Raw genomic sequence first — 18729 nt, 5'->3', positions numbered from 1 at the left:
ATCTAAATTGTATCTAAACAAGAAAGAGTGAAAGAGAGTATAATAATATTTCAAACCTTTTACATTACTTTTATTATAATAAATTCTTCTACATAATTACAACTTGTTTATACATTTATGTAGCAGTTATTTTAACTAAATGCATATTTGTGGTGAATGAAAATATATATATGTGTGTATACATATATATATATACATTCAAAAATATTTAATTAATCACTATATTCAATGAGTATATACTTTTATAATATTAATTTATATTAACAATTCTCTATTTCCTAAATTATTTTTTTTTTAATTTTTTAAGTACTAAAATACAATTATATAATATTAGAAAAATTAAATATTGTTGTAAGATTATACAATCAATAATTGTGATAATGAATTAAATAATTCTGATAAAGATGCAAATAAAAATAATGCAATTTTTGATGACCTGAAAATTATTAAATTATTTATAATATATATTGAAATATTCGTTGTAAAAATATAATATGAATTTAATTTTTTAATATTATCTAATATTGTCAAACTTAAAATATTTTGCGTAATCTTAATATATATTTAAAATGCTAGAAATATTATACAATAAAAGAAATATATTTAGTCGTGTATATAATGTCCATCTGCTTTTCTAGTTCGTTTTATTTTTTCTATATTTGCTAATGGATATTGTTCTTTCACAGCTTCCATATCAAGATTGGGGAAAATTCTAATCAAAGTAGCCACTTGATTATTTTGGCGACTAAAAAAATTAATAATATTTTAAAGAGATCTATTAAAAAATATAATTTTAAAAAATATTTTATAGATATAAAACGATACAAACTTTCGTAATTTACGTTTTTCATTCCAAAGTTTTTCTCTGTACAGTCGTAAAAATTTACGAACTGCATATCCACCATATCCAAATTGGTGTTTTTTATGCCATGCAGAATTCATATATTTTGGTATAGAATATTGACGCAAACGATAAAGAGAACGTATACCTATATAGAAAATTCAAATATAGTTTATTTGTTTGGAATTTTTTTGTTTGGAATATTTTACAACATATATATATATATATATAAAATATTTTACCAAGAGCATTATATTTGAGTTCTGCAGGTCGCTCTCCAGTTGTTCCAGTCTCAAGCATATGATATGCTCTGTTCCGTTCACGTACTACAGATTCTAAATTAGACATACTATCTTCAACTTTATCAATTCTTTCAGGATTTGGAAAATATTTCCATTCTTCTTTATAAGCTTCTTCCATAGTTAAAAGCATATTGCGTTCTTTTAATAATACAAACCTTAAAATTTTTAATTCAATTCTTATTAATATTAATATGATTTATATATTTTGTATTTTATAATATTCATATCTTACCATAATTTATGAAGTTCTTCATTACTTTTTAATCGTAGTTCATCTTTTCGCCATGAACGTCCTACACGTATTTTATCCTTTTCCCAATTTTTTGGATCATCAAAAAATTCCATCAAATCATTATTTTTAAATGTAGTATGAATGAATGCACATTGAAAAGTAGGCATCCTATATTAGATTTTTGTATTAACCTTATAAATATTATAAAATATAATTATAAAATATAGATTCATAAAAATTATTAATTAAAATATAAAGTATTATTAAATATAAAGAATTTATAAATAATTTATAAATATATAAGAATTTATAAATATTTGTTACATTTATCTTGATATTTATGCTAAATAATAAAAAAATCATTCAGAATATATAACCTCTTATTGAATTTAAAATAATTTTGTAAATGAAATATACAAAATAGATCATAAAAACCTTGGAATAAATATCGGAATAGAAACTGAATTAACATTTTGTGATAAAGTTAAATTTGTAAATAGTTTTGTCACATTATTTACACCTTTGGAAACTTGCACAGCTTTTGCGAAAGCCGCCATTTTACTAGTAAAATTACGATATCAAATAACTTTTAATAAGATTTTGCAAAATATCGATATAGCAAAAACTTAAAATAGTATCGATATAATATATAATATAATAAATATTTATTATATTTATATAAATAATAATTATTAATAAACACGATATATTAAAAATTGAAAAGTTATATTTCGTTCAGCACTCAAAGTACTAAAAGAAATGAGAACAATAATGAAACACTAAAAAACGTGAAAATATTTAACTTCCATAAATGCGTGTGAAAAATCATAACTATAATTTTTTTCAAAATCATAAATATAATTTTATTATACATAAAGAAATATATATGAAATTAAAACATATTTATCATAATAATTATAATATTTATTATCACAAACTATTAGTTAAATCATATACAATAATGTGAGAAAAATTAATGATTTTTATAAACTAATTTTATTTAAAAAAAAATCATGCTACTTTTTAAATTAATGTAATTTTTAACAATTTTTTTATCATTAATTATAAAAAGTTTGTATAATGATAATCTTCAATATGAGGAAAATACTTAATATATTTTATTGCCAATAAATGTATCAAAAAGTTATTTAAGGGCACCTTTCGCGATATTAATTATAGTTACAATCATATAAAAATTATATCGTTTTAATATACTACTATATACACTGGTGATCTAATGTTACAAATGAATTTTTCACATTGCCTTCTTATGTATCTAAGTTAGGTGCTCATATATTTAAAAATCTTTTCATAAAATATATTTATATAATTATTTATATATTTTATATATATATATATATATATTATATGTATATACATGTATGTATCAATACGTACATATATATACATGTATTTAAAATTTTAAAAATGAAACTACAGTTCATAGATATATTATTTTATTATATATTATGGGAAGGGATTGTATATTTTGGAATGTACCACTAATAAAAGAAGAAAATGAGTTTAACAAAAAATCATATGTTTGTTTTATGATTAAATTATCTAAATAAATTTGAAAATTTGATTAAAAATTTCATTCTTATGTATTTGAACTGTAGTTTCTACAGGCTAGGTCAGATCAATAGATTTTTATTAAAATATTTTTCTTTACGACGCAAAAATTATACATATGTATAAATATATATTTATAAACATATAAACATATAAATATATATTTATATGTATAAACAATTACTGGACTTTATATAACGATAAAAAACGAATTCTTAAACAATAACAAAGTATACCACATGATACTAAAATCACATAAACGCTTTACATCCAGGAAAAGGATTTCTTGCCCGTCTTTCGACAATACAATTATTTCGACTTAGAAAACGTGACAAATATTTTCATACAGCCAGTAAAGTAATACCAGTCTCCGTTCGTCTCTCACTGTTCATTATGCTCTAGAAATGTTTTAACTTTCGAATATTGCGTTGTAGTGACTTACTTCGAAAGAAAACTTTAGAGAAATTATGCGCTGTAAAAGATCAGTTCAGTATTTTCACAAACAATAATAAACTCATTTTTACGTATTTTTATAACATTAATATTACTGTACAAAATTTAAAACTTCAATAAACTTTCATTATTATTACGCCCGCCGAGTGAAGGTCACTTTAAAAGTTTCCTCTATATTTTTGTCATTAATGGTTTAATTGCCATTTTTCAAAAACTAATGTTATAAGTTTAAGATAATTTACAATTTGAAATACTTATTAATTTTTCCAACATAATTATATTTTGTTCAGTATAAATATATTAATAATAATTAAAAATGTTATTTTAGATTAATATCAACAAATAGATCTTATGTATCAATATATGGCAATTAATAAAGCGATACATGCATCGTTACAGAAAAACGATTCCATAGATGAACTTGCAGACTTGATATAGAGTATATTTAATAGGAAGTTTGGTCCGACAGTGCTATACTAATTGTTGACTGCATTTCGATTACATGGTTTTTACATGTGAATCGTTGCTGCCGTATAACGAGCTTCTCCTCTCCGCCAGCTCCATTGACTTGGTCGATACTATTTTCAAATATATTCAAAGAATAAAAAAACATTTATATAAAAATGTTATTTTAGATTAATATCATTATTTATATACAAATATGCTTATTTATTTTTTTTTTACAATACTTAAATGTTATCAATCTTACCCTAATTAACATTTGTCCAGATGTACTATGAGGATTACGATAAGCATATGCGGCCCACGCAGCTAAACCTACAATTAAACTAATTACAAGAAGAATTCCAATAATTCCCGATACTCCCATATTCATATTGTCTTGAGCTAAAAATATAAAAAAAAAATATTATTGCATTAATAATTAATTATTTTAAAATAATATATAAATTGAAATCTTACAACGCTCTAGGGGACTCGTTCCAGGTTTTTCCTGTTTCACATTCATTTCACTAACAGTAACAGTTTCTTCTGAATGCATGCGTAAAGCATGATTATATTCTTCGATGTGTTCCTTGCACGTTGTAGTTGGCAATGGACAATTGTCAACTTCTTTTATCATACGAACATCGCACCCATTTAAAAGCCAATCTTGTCGCGATCTGAAAGTTCCGGTACTACACTGATTCAGTTCTGAACACCATTTACATTCGAAACCTTTCAACTTTGTCAAACAATCTCTACAATTATCCATTTCTAAACAGGTAGGTAATGCATTTAGATAAATTACTGTCCAATTCTTAATATCTTGCCGATTAAAGTTTACGCGATGATATTCATAAATTGTTTTCCTGCGCACAACTGTAAACAGAAAAAAAAAGTGATTTTATTATTGTTTATTATGATAAAATCTTTAAAATAAAATAAAATCAGATATTCACAAAACACTATTCTGTCCATGATATAAGCATCGCTAAGACCGACTTTAACAGGATGGGCCGTATCTTCAATATGTTCAACCATCAATGGTATCACAGAATATACGAACACGATGTCACCATTTTGATGTAAGGTCACTTGAAAGGTGAATGCTCCTGCATCAGGTTTATCTTGCAATACAACTTTTTCCCATACGACTGTAAATGCTGTTCCTATAATTAATATTTTCATTTGTTTAAAATTTGTCTATAAATTTATATGCATTTTATCTATTATCTAAAATTATAATTCATTATTTACTTGATGCTTACCATTGTCAACATATTTCACGAAACTATCATTCGATAATCGAGTATCAAAATTCGCCATCAACGGTGCAATATATTGCGTGGCAGCTAACCAACTATGAACATATTCACCAGTATATAAAAATCCTCCAGTGGCAATGGTGATGTTACGAACTTTGTGACCGTAGAAAGGAAAATCGAATTTCAATTTAACTGTCTGTAAAAAGATCGAAAAAAAAGTAACATTAATAAAAATTGAAATGCAGAATATACATGTAAAATAGCGATAGTTATATGTAAATTATACTCTTACCGCAGCTCGACGATGACTCTGACTGAGCAAATAATTGACTTTCAAATCTGGATGATTGTTTATATCCACCCAATATTTTTTCCCCACAGCTTCATCGACGATAAATGTGCTATTGTAATATTGATGCGTGTCATACTCAGTTTTTGTGATATTGTGTTGGGATAAAGTCTTGTTGGTTAAGTCTGAAAACTTGTCGATGGATACTTCTCCAATATTACCATCAGAATCATCTTTATTGTTCGTAGTTTCTACCACAGTTTCTGTACCTTTAGTCTGTTTTTTACTTTCGATTGTGTCATTCGTGGAATTAGACTTACCTTGAAAATCTACAAATGGAACCTAGAAAAAAACAAAATGCATTTATTGCAATTATTATACGTAAAATGATTCTAAATTTCTATTTTTAGTTCATCGATTATTTATTTCATCATATATGTAATTACAAATGCAAAATATTTATTGAAATCTAATTTAAATAAGAATCAAAAATCTTACCGATTCTTTGGTCGAAGAATTCTTTCGAAAGTATATCGATGTCGAAGTCTCTTGATTGCTCATTGGAACTGCAGAAGTCATTACAATCTCCTTTTCGCCGGTCGAAACTGTAGTCAAAGATGAAGATGGTGTTGCAATTGATGATTCTGTCGTATAATCCGTCAAATAGGAAACATTGATTGGTGTATTTGAAGCATTCACAACTGTTTGCGATTGTTGTTGCTGCAATTGAGACTGTGAAGATGGCTGCTGCAATGCAGCTTGTTGCTGCCGTTGTTGTTCATGTGGAGTTGACTCGGAAGGAACTTTCTCATTCTCATTAATCGCTGCTCGACGATATCTTTCTAATGCTTCTTCATGATCGATCATATCATTATTGAATACAAATGAGAATTCAACAGGCCCATCTTCGTGCGATGATTGTCCGATATGTTCCAATTCATAATGATATTGTTCTGAAAGCATTAAACACATATCAATTTTTAATTCAAATTTTTTTTCAAATATTTTTATACAAAATTTTAAAAATATAAGTTCCATTTTATTTCGTGACATAGAAAAAGACATATAAAAATTTTTTATATCAAAATGAAATTCGAATTGTCAATTATCATACTCATTTTTTTCAACATCATTTTCGTATTTTCGATTCCATTCGATTGCAATTAGCAAAGATTTATAAAAATAAATTTTATAAATAATAATAAATAATAATATCATGATTTCGACTCATAAACTACTTGTTATATATAAAAATATTTTATACAAAAGTTGCATGTTAATTCTTATTATAATATAATATATATATATTACTGAAATTCTATATAATTATGTATATATAATTTTTTCTTTTATATTTTTCTGATTCTGATTATTAAGTGTTTCATTTTTTTTTTGGACTATAGGATCTTGATGATGGAAGAAAGTAACCAAAGTCTAGTGAATTTTTAGAAGCATCAGATGCACGCATCCAGACATGAAGTTAATATATTTCAAATGTGTTCTACACACGGTTTTACACGTACGTAAATAATTTTATTTAAATGCATGCACCTATACTTTTGAAATATTAGACAAATACGACTTGTTCGTATTCGCCTTAATATTTTATCGATTATTATTGATATATCGAATATCGATCTTCTAGAGGAAAATTAAATACAAATTATAAACATGGCTGTTTCTTTCGATGCACGGTTTGTGCGCGGACAGGATGCGCACAAATAAGCATTTGTCAGGGATTTTCATTGCGACGAGATTCGACGAACGACGACGATTCGAATCAATTTATGGATTGCATACTCGACGATTCGTCATATAAAAGGGATCATTCAGTTGTTTTATACATCGGCCTGTATCGAGTGTTCAGATTCATATATAGCCCAAATTGATCATTATAAATTTTAAGTATCGATTATAATGTTTTCCCATTAAAATTAAATTCAAGATTACTTATTATGCTTATATACTATATTTACATATTTTGTTTTATTTCGCTTAAAAGAATTGATTTAAAATAAATGAAAATTACATGCAAAATGCAAATGAAATAAAATAAAATGCAAAAAAAATATAAATTCTAAGAAAATTTAGAAATCGATAAACAGTATTAATTATTTGATACATATATATATATATATATACATATATATATTATATGGTGTATAGATAATCAAAGTAGACTGTAATTTGGACTATTATGTCATATATGTATATCAATTATAATCACAAATATATATATATATGCATAATGATAATTCTTATCTATATAGAAATATTATTTTTTATTTAATCTATATGTCAGAATAACGTAATATGATAACAATGTAATGTAATATGATAAAAATTAAAGGATGAAGATAAAAAGTTGATATAGATAATAATAATAGATAATATTTAAATAATTTTAAATAAAATCTTAATTTTTTAAATTTTTATCTACTTTATTTTTTTCAGAGATATTTTTCAAATACATGGGAGATTTATCATAAAAAGAATATGAACTGAGTGAAAAACAACAAAAATTGCTTATATTAAAAATTAAAAGCTACCACATTAATGTTAATAAAAATTTCCTTACTTGAAAAATTTTTTCATTCATATTTTAATAATAAAACACAATTTAAAAAAGGCTCTAAAACTATTCTAAAATTAGTAACAGAGGATATTTGAAAGATGTATTGTATTCCAGAGTTGGTTGGAAATAATTTTTAAAAATTAAAATGAATATATATTATACACATTTGATGAATGTTATCATAATAATTATTATTATGGAATATTATTACGGGTGTTCATTTTGAAATGACAAGTAATTTTTTCGTCATTCTTTATTATAAAGGAAAATTACTGTGAAATACAACGATGAGTCATAATTCTTAAAAAATCAAATATAAACTATAGAATATTAGAATATGACATATTCCCTAAACTGTAACTATTTAAGAAAGAAGAGACGTAATCTTTTTCTCTATTTCAATGTATCCACTCTTGACAAATATGATTCTCACACGTTTAACATTTGCACCAAGAAATTATTGGAATGAATTTTATGTTATGAAAATTAAAAGTAACGATAAAAAAAGCACAATTAATAATAAAAATAACAGAAAGAAATCAAAAATTATACATATGACACGTAGATACCTGTTTTCCCTCCGATTATTAATCTTCGTAAAAAAATGGAAGGAACGGAAGGGCGTCGAAGAACAGGATGTCAACCGGTTGTGACAAACTATCGCGACCGGATAGAGCAATAATTGGCGATCCAACATACAGTCGAGAATGTATGAAGCTTGACGTCAGTATAAATTTTCATGCTCTAAAAGCTTGCTCGATTAAACATTCAATCGTTACCCGTCCCCCTGCAGACTCTAAAGAGACGCCAATTTATTCGAGCCTTTATTCGTTTGCGAGCCACGCTCTTTTACGAAAACAGATTCATTCCATAGGCAAATCTAATGCAATCATCAATAAATTTTCGAAATATTTTCGAAATCAACATTTCAACATATATTTCATTGATTCGTCGAATTATACGTTTAATTCTTTAACCATGCATGATTATTTAATAATAATATTATATAAATTTTAAAGTGTTTTGAAAAATTACAGATTCTGTACAATAATTATTATTTATGTTAAAACTTAAATTTCTTACTATTTTTTATATACGATGCCTTAAATAACATTTGAAACATATTTTGATATGTTCGAGTTTTAAGTAAATTATATAATAAATTTTATACATTTCTTAAAAATAATTTCTTAAAAATGTTGTTAAATATTGTTCGTTTTTGTACATTATTGAGATCCATATACCGTAGGATCTTTATATCATTTTCAAAAATATTAATCAAAAAGGAGTTTTTTTCCTATTACAATAACAGATGATATATTTTCAATGATACAATATCACAATAAAAATTTGATCAAGTTGTTTTATTTCATTCGCTATATTTATCAGATTTTGTACAATTTAATTTTTATTTGCAAAATTCATCATTGAAATCTCGATGTCCAAAAACATTGGACAACAAAATGAACATACACATATATAAAAGCATATGTAAATAGTAAAAAGATATTTAATGATAAATTTCCTTAAAAAATCATGGAATAAAATAATTGATATATAATAGTAGTTAGAATAGAATACGTGATTGATTAGATAAATTCCATATAAAATTGAGAATTTTATATTCATATGAAAGAAAAAAAAAAACATAAATAAATTTATAATTTGAAATTTTTATGATGCGCTATAAGTGCATATACAGTTTATAAAACAATCGTCGATCGTTATAATTACAAATCGCATAGCTATTACACATGAACTTTGTTCTTCGCAAAATGATAAGTATCGATCGTGAACAGGAAAGGTCGACGACACGAAATGAAATCGTTTATATTGTTTCACGAATAATTCAAATTTAATTTGAATTAAGATTAACCGTTTGAATTTTTATATCGAAACTATATGTGTATAATATTTTAATTATGTGTACTTTTATCAAGTACATTGAATATTTTCAATTAATCGAGGGTTAGTTTCTCTTTCAATACGATTACAATACGATGTATTTTTTATTTGAAATATTTTAATTGAAAGTCATCAGATATATAAAAAGTGAAAGATGTATCTACGTTTTTTCCATATTCTATTAATCAAAATATAATTAATATTAAAAAGTTATGTGTATAAAAAAAAAAAGAAAAATGAAAATTGTTGTTCATTATTCTTTTCTACAAATATTTGAAATCATATAGCTGTTATCACACTTTCACATTCCAATTTCTAATTTCTAAAATATAAACTGATGTATTTTAATTATTCTAAATTTTATTTATTGGAAACAAATTATTAAACAAATGAAAAAAATTACTCATAAAATATTCAATTTTATTTGATATAATATATAGTAATTGAATAATTGAAAGAAAAAAATATATTAAAATCGTAAAAAAAAAAAAAAAGTATATGTACAATATAAAGAAATATAATAAGTATAAATAGAGCCAACGAACAATTTGTACTTATGTATTGAGTTAAGCTTATATATTATACACACATGTGTAAGTTATGTGGCGCCAACGTTCTCAGACATACAATTGATACTAATAGAAGATGATCACATGTATGTTGGATTACTAATCTAATTGGATAAAAATTATTTTTGTATTTTTGTAATTACCACAAAATGCTTTTAATTTTTCTTAGAAGTTTTTCTTATTCTATAAATTTTAGAATGAAAACACATTACAAAATTCATTTTATCATCGTTTTCAAATACTTTCACAAGTTTATTATAAGACTATTAAAAACAAATTTACCAATGAATGCAATATTAGTAAAGGAAAAATTTAACTTGAAAACTTAACTGAACTTAACTTTTAAAATAGAATATTCATATGTAATATTAATATAGGATATAAGAATAGAATTTTTCTGAATAATTAATCAGAAAAATTATAACAACTTTATAATCCTTGTAAAATGGAGAAAAGAATAGTTCCAATATAAATGCTAATCGAAGAAGATGCTCCATTTCCAGAAAGAAGATGTTTCGAGATAAAATTCATCATTTCAGTAATATCAAATGAGAGATTTTTGTGTAGGAAGTAATTACACCCACGCGTGTATTGTACAACGCGTATATATATTTCTCAGTTTTGTTACAGTTCTTCTATCATCGTTCTATCCGATGACATAACATCTTTGATTATTTACTGGAAACCAACTGGCAATGTCAATGTTATTATGTATCGCAAACTTTGATGATATTTCTAATTTTAATTTTATTTTCGTTTTCTTTATTTAGGCGCAAGCTGTTTCAAATTATCCGTTCGAAATTTCAAACAAACACAATTATCTACTAAATTATTCCGAAATTCAAAAATAAAATTTATTAGTTTATTTCAAGAGGGGCGACATTTTATGACGATCATAAATCTTTTCTGGACGGACGTGTTTCAGAAATTTCAATTTCAAGGTGATCTACGTCGTTTTCAAACGGCGAAACACAAAACGAACTATTTATTCGACATATATCATACATGCTCGACTTCTTTTCTCGCGAATTTATTATATACATTTATTATATATTATATATAATTATTTAAAATATATTTTAAATTAAATACATAGCCAAAGTGTGGCAAATGGAGCATGAAATTTTGTATAATATTAAAAATATGTTAAAAAGGTTAAAATTTTCTGAAAAAATTTCGAAGAATGTTTAAGCACATTTTTGAAACATCAGTAAAAAAAATTTTACTGAAAATCCAAGATAATTGATTTTGATTTAAATTTCTTTTGATTTTTTAAACATTAATATCTACAGAAATATAAATAATTAATATAAAATCAATATTTCCTTTAATTTAACATTCTCTTTTCAAAATTTTTCAAAATATCCTTGATATATACATCGCTTATTTGTTATATAATAAATTGTAGTTTTTTAATTGTCAATATAAAAAGAATCGTTATATAAAACTTTTTTCTTCTATGGATGTAACCGTGGATTAACCTTTTTTCTTTTTATCGAATTAATTGATCTTTCCTATTTTTCGTTACAAAATCAATTAAAAGATCGTTTAAAAACTTGCAGAATATTGTTCAAATCATTATAAAAGATTAATATCTCTCTAATATCTAATATTGAAATAATTGCTAAACATCCGATGTCATGGCAAATTTAACTACACTTGCGAAATATTAACATCCGTTTTTCTTTTTTTTTTTTTTTTGATATTCGATCGTCCTGACATTAATTTCTTTTGCAATCATTTCGACATTTCTCGAAACGACCTCGATCTTTTTCCTAGAATTTTTTAAATCGTGTGCACAAAAATTATACGTAATCTTGTGATATACAGGTCAATCTGGCATATAAAATAAATGCAAAAAAAGACAACAAAAAAAAAACAATAACGATTTAAATTTTTGTTTATCACAAAGAAAAATGTAATTGAGATAAGAAAAAGAAGTGAAAAAGTATATACTTTTAAAAAAAACAAATATTAATTACAAAAAACAATGATATTGACGCATTTGTTTTTAATGAATATATTTATTGTATCATTTTTCACTCAACGAATAATCATCATCTTTTCCAATTATGCGATTGTAAAATAAATTATATAAATGTAAATATAAAATTTATGTAACTTGTTCATTCTGAATATTTTTAAAAAAATTCGCCATGATTATGGAAAAAACTGTATACATTAAATAAAATTTATGTTTTTGTTAAATAGTATAATGCTTTAATATATTAAAAAAACAACAAATTAAACTTAATAAACAAATCATTATAATATAAATATAAATTGAAATAAAACTTTAAATATTACGTGGCACAAAATCACAATGAAATCAGAAATTAATTTTATGAAGATCTTTGTACATCTAGGTTAGAATTTTTTTAATTTTTTGCGAATAAAAAAATAATTATTCAATTAGAGATTGAAATTAAAACCTTAAATATCAAAATAATCATTAAACCACCCTGGTCATTATATGACGAAAGCAGAAATTTCTATCTTCTAAATCAAAAAATGGAAAAAAACAAGTATACGCGTGAAACTAGTAGGCAGATAGGTAATGACCGACTATAGTCAGACCACAGCTCGTTCTGGCATGTCCTTGAAGGACTCGGAATATGCACGAAGGTGGCTTGCTTGTTCTTTCTCCAGAGACTGTACCGTCACAATTTCACACATCGTGATATAATAGCCAACTACATAACTCTACGTTTTATCATTACCAAGATAAACTTTTTTTCGCATTCTATTATATCTCTCATTATATATCTCCCGAATTCAATAATGAAATTTGCAAAATTTTTAACGATTTTCAATTAATTTTTAAAAAAATTTTCTATCGGATCGTCAACAATTTACATTTTTTTTTATTCTTTTTGTATTTTGAATCTTTTAATTTTGCAATTTCTCTTTCATAGACTCTTGATAAACTTCTCGCAAAAGAATTTTCTAAAGTAACAAAATCCTAACCTAACTTTTTTTATATTTTTAGGATATATATATAATTTTATAGGATATATTATTGATACCAAACTTTTAATCTGTACTATTATGTATACATATATATATATATATATGCTTGATAATATATATATGCTAGATAATTATAGTATCAAAAAATATAACATAATATAACCTAAATTACTTAATAACATGAGTCTCGATGTACATTTCGGTTACCTATATTCGACGAGTGAAATGAGAATATCACAGGTGAATTGATTACAGTTCAAAAACTCATTTCTCGATTATATTCTTTTGTTGGTCCAAGGTCGTTTGTCTGGTAGAATCATAATTATATGTATAGGTTTCGTTGCGATTTGTACGTCTGGCCCGTAGGTATAGCGAATGCGTAAGACGCGATCCACCAAGTCTACAAGAAAACCAGTTTTTAAAACGTGACTCACGATTGTCCTTTATCATATGCAACACTTCGTAAAAATAGCTTGGCCAGAACTCGTTCCTGAATATCTTACAATTCAGTATTGCTCGTTACATACGAGCAATGTTCGCATGAAAAATGGAAAACTATCGTGCATTGTATTCACGCTGCAAAATCCTTTTAAATGAATGTCAATAAAAATTTTTAATCTATAGCTAAAGTTACTATCAATTAGTGTTCATTAATGAAAAATGACTCTCGAGAATCGTTTTCAAGATCGATGGAATTATTAAAAAAAAATTTTAATGTGTATCTTGAAATAGTACAACTTTATTAACATATTAAATATATTAATCCCTGTTAACTGAGCCATTTTCTGTATTGTTATTATTCCAGAAACGAATTGTCATTAAGACTATACTATCTGAAACATTGTAGAAGTATATGCATGAAAATTTTTCATAGAGAAAAAAGTGACATATCATTATCGTAGGAAAAAAAAATACAAGTATAAACCGTGCAATTATGACTGTACACATAGAGATAAGATTCTGCATTGTTATATTCTAAAGTTCTAACATCCGGAAATGACGCGATGCATCCAGCCTATGTAATAGGAACTATTTTTGTTTGCCTCTTCCTTTCGATTTCTTTCACTTTTATGTTTTTATCCGTGTTGTCCGGCATAATAATTGGGTATATACATATATGGTGGAATGTACAACAAAACGTTACATCTATTTTCTTTGATACTGACTGATAGATATCAACATATTTTTTTTTTTAAATCAAATAAAATATAATAGTTTAGAATCCAACAATATAGGATAGAACAATCTTTTTGTAGATATATCTTGAGATTCAAAAAAAATTTCTCTCTTTCGTTTTCTCTAATATTTCATATTTACACAGATACAATATTATTAATTTTTTTCTCCTCTTTTCTATTAACCATTTAATTTAAAAAAAAAAAAAAAAAAAATACATCTACATCCATAAAAGTTTTCGAAAAGAAAACTATATGTAATATTTCATGGTATTCTACCATGAATATATAAATATACGATGCGTAATAAATATTGTATAGTAATCACACAATACTTCCTGTTTGACTTGCCGTCTATAAATAAATATATCCCTACCGACTAAAAGGCGAAACGTTAATTATCGAAGACGAGCTATAGCATGAACGTTAACGCGGGACACGTTCAGGAATCGTTCAAGCCTTTCTGTTCTCACGTGTATGCAAATGTTTTCCACGAAACAATTGTGACGAGAGAATCTAATCGACGTTTCTAGAATTATTTCGAGATTTTCGAAAGACAATGAAGTAGAACAAACAACTTAATTTTTAACTATTAAATTGTGCAATACGTTTCTTTGAATTTTTTTTTTTTTTTTTTTTTTTTACAAAAGTATTAAATATTGATAATTTTATGTAGAACTTACGTAATCAATCAATATATGTATTTTTTGCTTTATGACTTTCTGCTATCTTTTGGATAACAAAATGAATCGACTTATAATATTTAAATATTTTAGATATAATGATTGTAAAATATTTTTATTTCAACAAAATATAATATTAATTTTTTCAAAAATTCATGTTTTCGATAATTGTGAAGCAAAAAAGTTTTAATTCATCAATACGAATGAATTTATTAAGAAATTTATAATCTAATATATATATATTCTCTCTACCTGATTAAATTTCTAATTATTAATTTAATTATTAATCTAATTATTAAAGGAACATTGTCCAAACAATATCGTTTTAAAAAATAATTTAAAATATTTAAAAACAAATTATTTAGTTTCAAAAGCGTTTATAAATTGACTATTTAAATGATGAACAGAGAGCAGATAAAAGTTTTTTCTTCTGTAACAGGTTGTATAAAGCTACCGTCTTTGTATTAGCTACACCCAACATCGAATTCCTTTCTTTATTTATTTCACTTGTTTCAACGTTCCTTTCCATGCTCGCGATCCTTTGAACGCATTCCTGCAATGTGTATTGTTTTACGAAACTACGTAGAAACTATATACGTAATAGATCGAGAAGAATCAAAACGATATTCGAAGAAACGTTTCTACGTATTATTCGATGCGTTTCTCTTTCGCAGCGACCGTTTTTATTCGTTACAATACGCGCAAGAAAATTCCGTTCGAAATTACACTCTTTGTTCCCTTTCTGAAGAATTATAATTAAAGAGAAATTTAGGACAAAATTGTGAAATAAAAATTTCTTTTTATGGTACGCATTAATAACTCGTTCTGAAATCGTTTTGCTTTAAACCGGAGAATAAATAAACAATTTTAATTTCTGAATTATATGCCCGATTTCTTCCGAATTTTTCCGATCCGTCCCGAATCCATATAAAGGATATGGAATTAATTAATATTGAAAACAAACTTTCGAATAATAATTGTAAATTGTATAAATAATTTGTATATTGTGTAAATTATACGCGTATCATTCAGTTACCTTTCGCGCACGACAGGTTGAGAACCGTTAATCTAGAGAAGTACAAGCGAGTCGCGAACGCCCTATGTTTGTAACACTTTCCATCGATCGGGCCGCACGAGAATCACAGGGAAAAAGGTCGTGGCTCATTGTAAACCCCGTCTCTTCGTGTGTGAACCTAACGGTTCAATGACACGTGGGAAATTTTCCACAATCGAGGACGGTTCACCACGTGCACGAATATGGCCTGCAGCCATGTTTTCCTTCCTCTTGTTACATTAAATTCGAATCCAAAATGGTCGAAAACCATTCGCTGGTTTAGATATTGCTTAAAAGCAAGCGTTTTTTTTTTCATTCGAGCGATGGCAAACGCGTGTTCGATTATTGTATGAATAGCACGCACATTCTACTGTTCGTTTTGTCCCATATAAAAGGACTTGACCGAGCGCGACAATTCGTTCACGTTGTATAGCATAATTGCTGGCGCTCCTATCAAAGGCCGAGTCGTTTAAACATGTTCGCGATGTCCTCGTACCGTCTCTTGTTGCACAATGTAGTCGCTCATAACTGGCGCTTATAGGAAAATAGCTGGTTGATTTATGACTATGAAAAGCGGTCGCGGGATCCGCGGTCACAAAGCAATTTATGTGTTGAAAGTTCAACTATAAATTCTATAATATTAATTCGTTATAAACTTACAATTCGCGAACAGTCGAAATGCGTTGATCTGATTGGTTAATTTCGACAGATCTGATAGGTTCATATAAATAGATATATATATTGAAAAATATCATATCTAGAGACAATATCATATTTCATTGCGTGTCAGAACGGATTGGAATAGAATATTTCTGCAAAAGATATAAAATTTTACTTCACATTTCATTTTTGCTGACTATGATGATCATGGAGAATGATAGTAAATGAAAAACGAAGAAGCATCGAGAAATATAACCTCCAAATATTTGTCCGATCTATGTTATATTATATTTTCGGTGTAATATTATTCAATTCATTGGATTCAAGGAAAATTCTCTTCAGGAATGATTTTCGATCATTTGTACATGAAAAATTAGTTATCTCTTAAAAAAAATAAATATGATAATTATCAGTAAGACTATTTCTATTCAAGAAAGTGAATTTCATTCGATTCCAGGTGAAATTGTTTCGAAGAAATTGTGATATATATTTAAGCTGATGAATACTTATACGAAATAGAAATTCTTTTACGATTATATATTTATGAAAGTTTAACATATGTCTAATAAATTTTTACAATATAATTTTTACAATATACAATAATTTAATAATAATAACTATAATGCCAAATACAATTATTAAGAAATACTTGCATATTCAATAGTCTTTGGAAATTAAAAAATTTAAAAAAAAGATATAAATTATGCGTTGAACTACGTCGATACGGCAGAAGGATTTTCAAGTCAGCGAATCACATAACGATTCGTTTGCGAATATCTACCAATGGCAGCTTAAGTAGATCATTCGTAAAAGTAAAATGTGCAAAACATGTATATATTTGTTTTTTAATCAGCTTTTATCAAATAATTTAGTCTTGCAATATTTGAAAAAGAAATAAGAAATAAAAGATTGGACGAAGTAAGATTTCGACGAAAAGAAAGAGCCAAAGACCTCGAGGTTCGTGTGTCGTGGTTTTCGGTGAAAGCGGCCATTGTTCTTCTCGGTATGCGAGCAGTGAAAGAAACAAGACTTCGAATTCAGTTTGTAGTCTCGATACGATTACCGACGTCTGATCTTACCTCGCTGTTTAATATTCAATCAATATAGAATTTATTTAATTTTATTCAAATTTTCATCTATATAATAAATCGTGAAAATTAATTTCTAAGTCTATTATAATTAGATATTAGGTATATATATAACATATTACACAAAAATCACTTTTTTTTCTTTTTATATTGAATTTTCTTCAAATTTTATTATTAATTATAAAATGAGTGTGACAAATATCAAGAATGATATCATTTATATACTTTGATAGATTTTTCTTTAAAAAATTTTCCAAGAAAATGAAATCTTAACCTAACTTTTTCTTATTTATTTTTATTTTACATTTTTTGAGATCTATTACCGATTATAAATTTTTGACTTTTGACGATTAATATGTATATTAATACGTATGTATTTTTCGAATTTTAAACTAGTCATTATCATGAAATGAAATATTAAATATACATGTCAAAAGTTAGTATCTTTTGTCATTTTACCGATACATAATTTTTCATAAAATATGACAAAAATTAATAAGTACTTTTTACGAGCAGTTATATATAAGAGATAAAACAAAGAAAACTAAAAATCTGCACTTAAATCTGCACGATAGACTGATATAAGACACATTCTACAACTTTTCCGCGAAGTTTATCCTTTATAGATTAAATGAAGTTTCCGGTTCGATGCCGG

The 18729-nt window shown here is 25.7% G+C and overlaps 2 protein-coding genes and 1 long non-coding RNA gene across 6 annotated transcripts in view; 1 reads left to right on the top strand and 2 right to left on the bottom strand.

The window, feature by feature from the left end:
• Positions 1 to 48: 48 nt before the first annotated feature.
• mRpL47 (mitochondrial ribosomal protein L47) lies at positions 49 to 2216 on the bottom strand. 4 transcript variants are annotated; one of them, XM_003691166.4, is made up of 5 exons: positions 1811 to 2216; positions 1376 to 1543; positions 1084 to 1298; positions 830 to 989; positions 49 to 745 (listed from the first exon to the last, which is right to left on the bottom strand). In XM_003691166.4, exons 1-5 carry the CDS (start codon positions 1930 to 1932, stop codon positions 604 to 606), a joined length of 807 nt encoding a protein of 268 aa, XP_003691214.1. In that variant the 5' UTR covers positions 1933 to 2216; the 3' UTR covers positions 49 to 603. The 4 variants fall into 4 exon arrangements, with proteins under 4 accessions (XP_003691214.1, XP_086772137.1, XP_086772136.1 ...); XM_086916011.1 differs by having other exon boundaries at positions 1896 to 2195; XM_086916010.1 differs by having other exon boundaries at positions 1376 to 1566; positions 1896 to 2170.
• A 61-nt stretch (positions 2217 to 2277) lies between these two features.
• l(1)G0289 (plexin domain containing lethal (1) G0289) overlaps positions 2278 to 18729 on the bottom strand; it is a 28711-nt gene continuing 12259 nt past the window's right edge. The window contains exons 3-9 of the mRNA XM_086916008.1: positions 5894 to 6348; positions 5399 to 5737; positions 5110 to 5302; positions 4801 to 5010; positions 4322 to 4720; positions 4110 to 4246; positions 2278 to 3978 (exon numbers count right to left, since the gene is read on the bottom strand). Of these exons, the coding sequence (XP_086772134.1) occupies positions 3910 to 3978; positions 4110 to 4246; positions 4322 to 4720; positions 4801 to 5010; positions 5110 to 5302; positions 5399 to 5737; positions 5894 to 6348 (1802 nt within the window). The 3' untranslated portion in view covers positions 2278 to 3909. The remainder of the gene's footprint in view (positions 3979 to 4109; positions 4247 to 4321; positions 4721 to 4800; positions 5011 to 5109; positions 5303 to 5398; positions 5738 to 5893; positions 6349 to 18729) is intronic.
• Positions 6797 to 7344, top strand: LOC147656242 (uncharacterized). The gene is made up of 2 exons (XR_015294707.1): positions 6797 to 6914; positions 7041 to 7344. It is a non-coding gene; the product is annotated as an uncharacterized LOC147656242 (long non-coding RNA).

Source organism: Apis florea, unplaced genomic scaffold (assembly GCF_048593485.1).
Source record: "Apis florea isolate Af1SG1 unplaced genomic scaffold, ASM4859348v1 contig_37_pilon, whole genome shotgun sequence".
Classification (NCBI taxonomy): domain Eukaryota; kingdom Metazoa; phylum Arthropoda; class Insecta; order Hymenoptera; family Apidae; genus Apis; species Apis florea.
The sequence above is the reverse complement of the archived record's forward strand: the minus strand, read 5'-3'. Positions and strand labels throughout refer to the sequence as shown.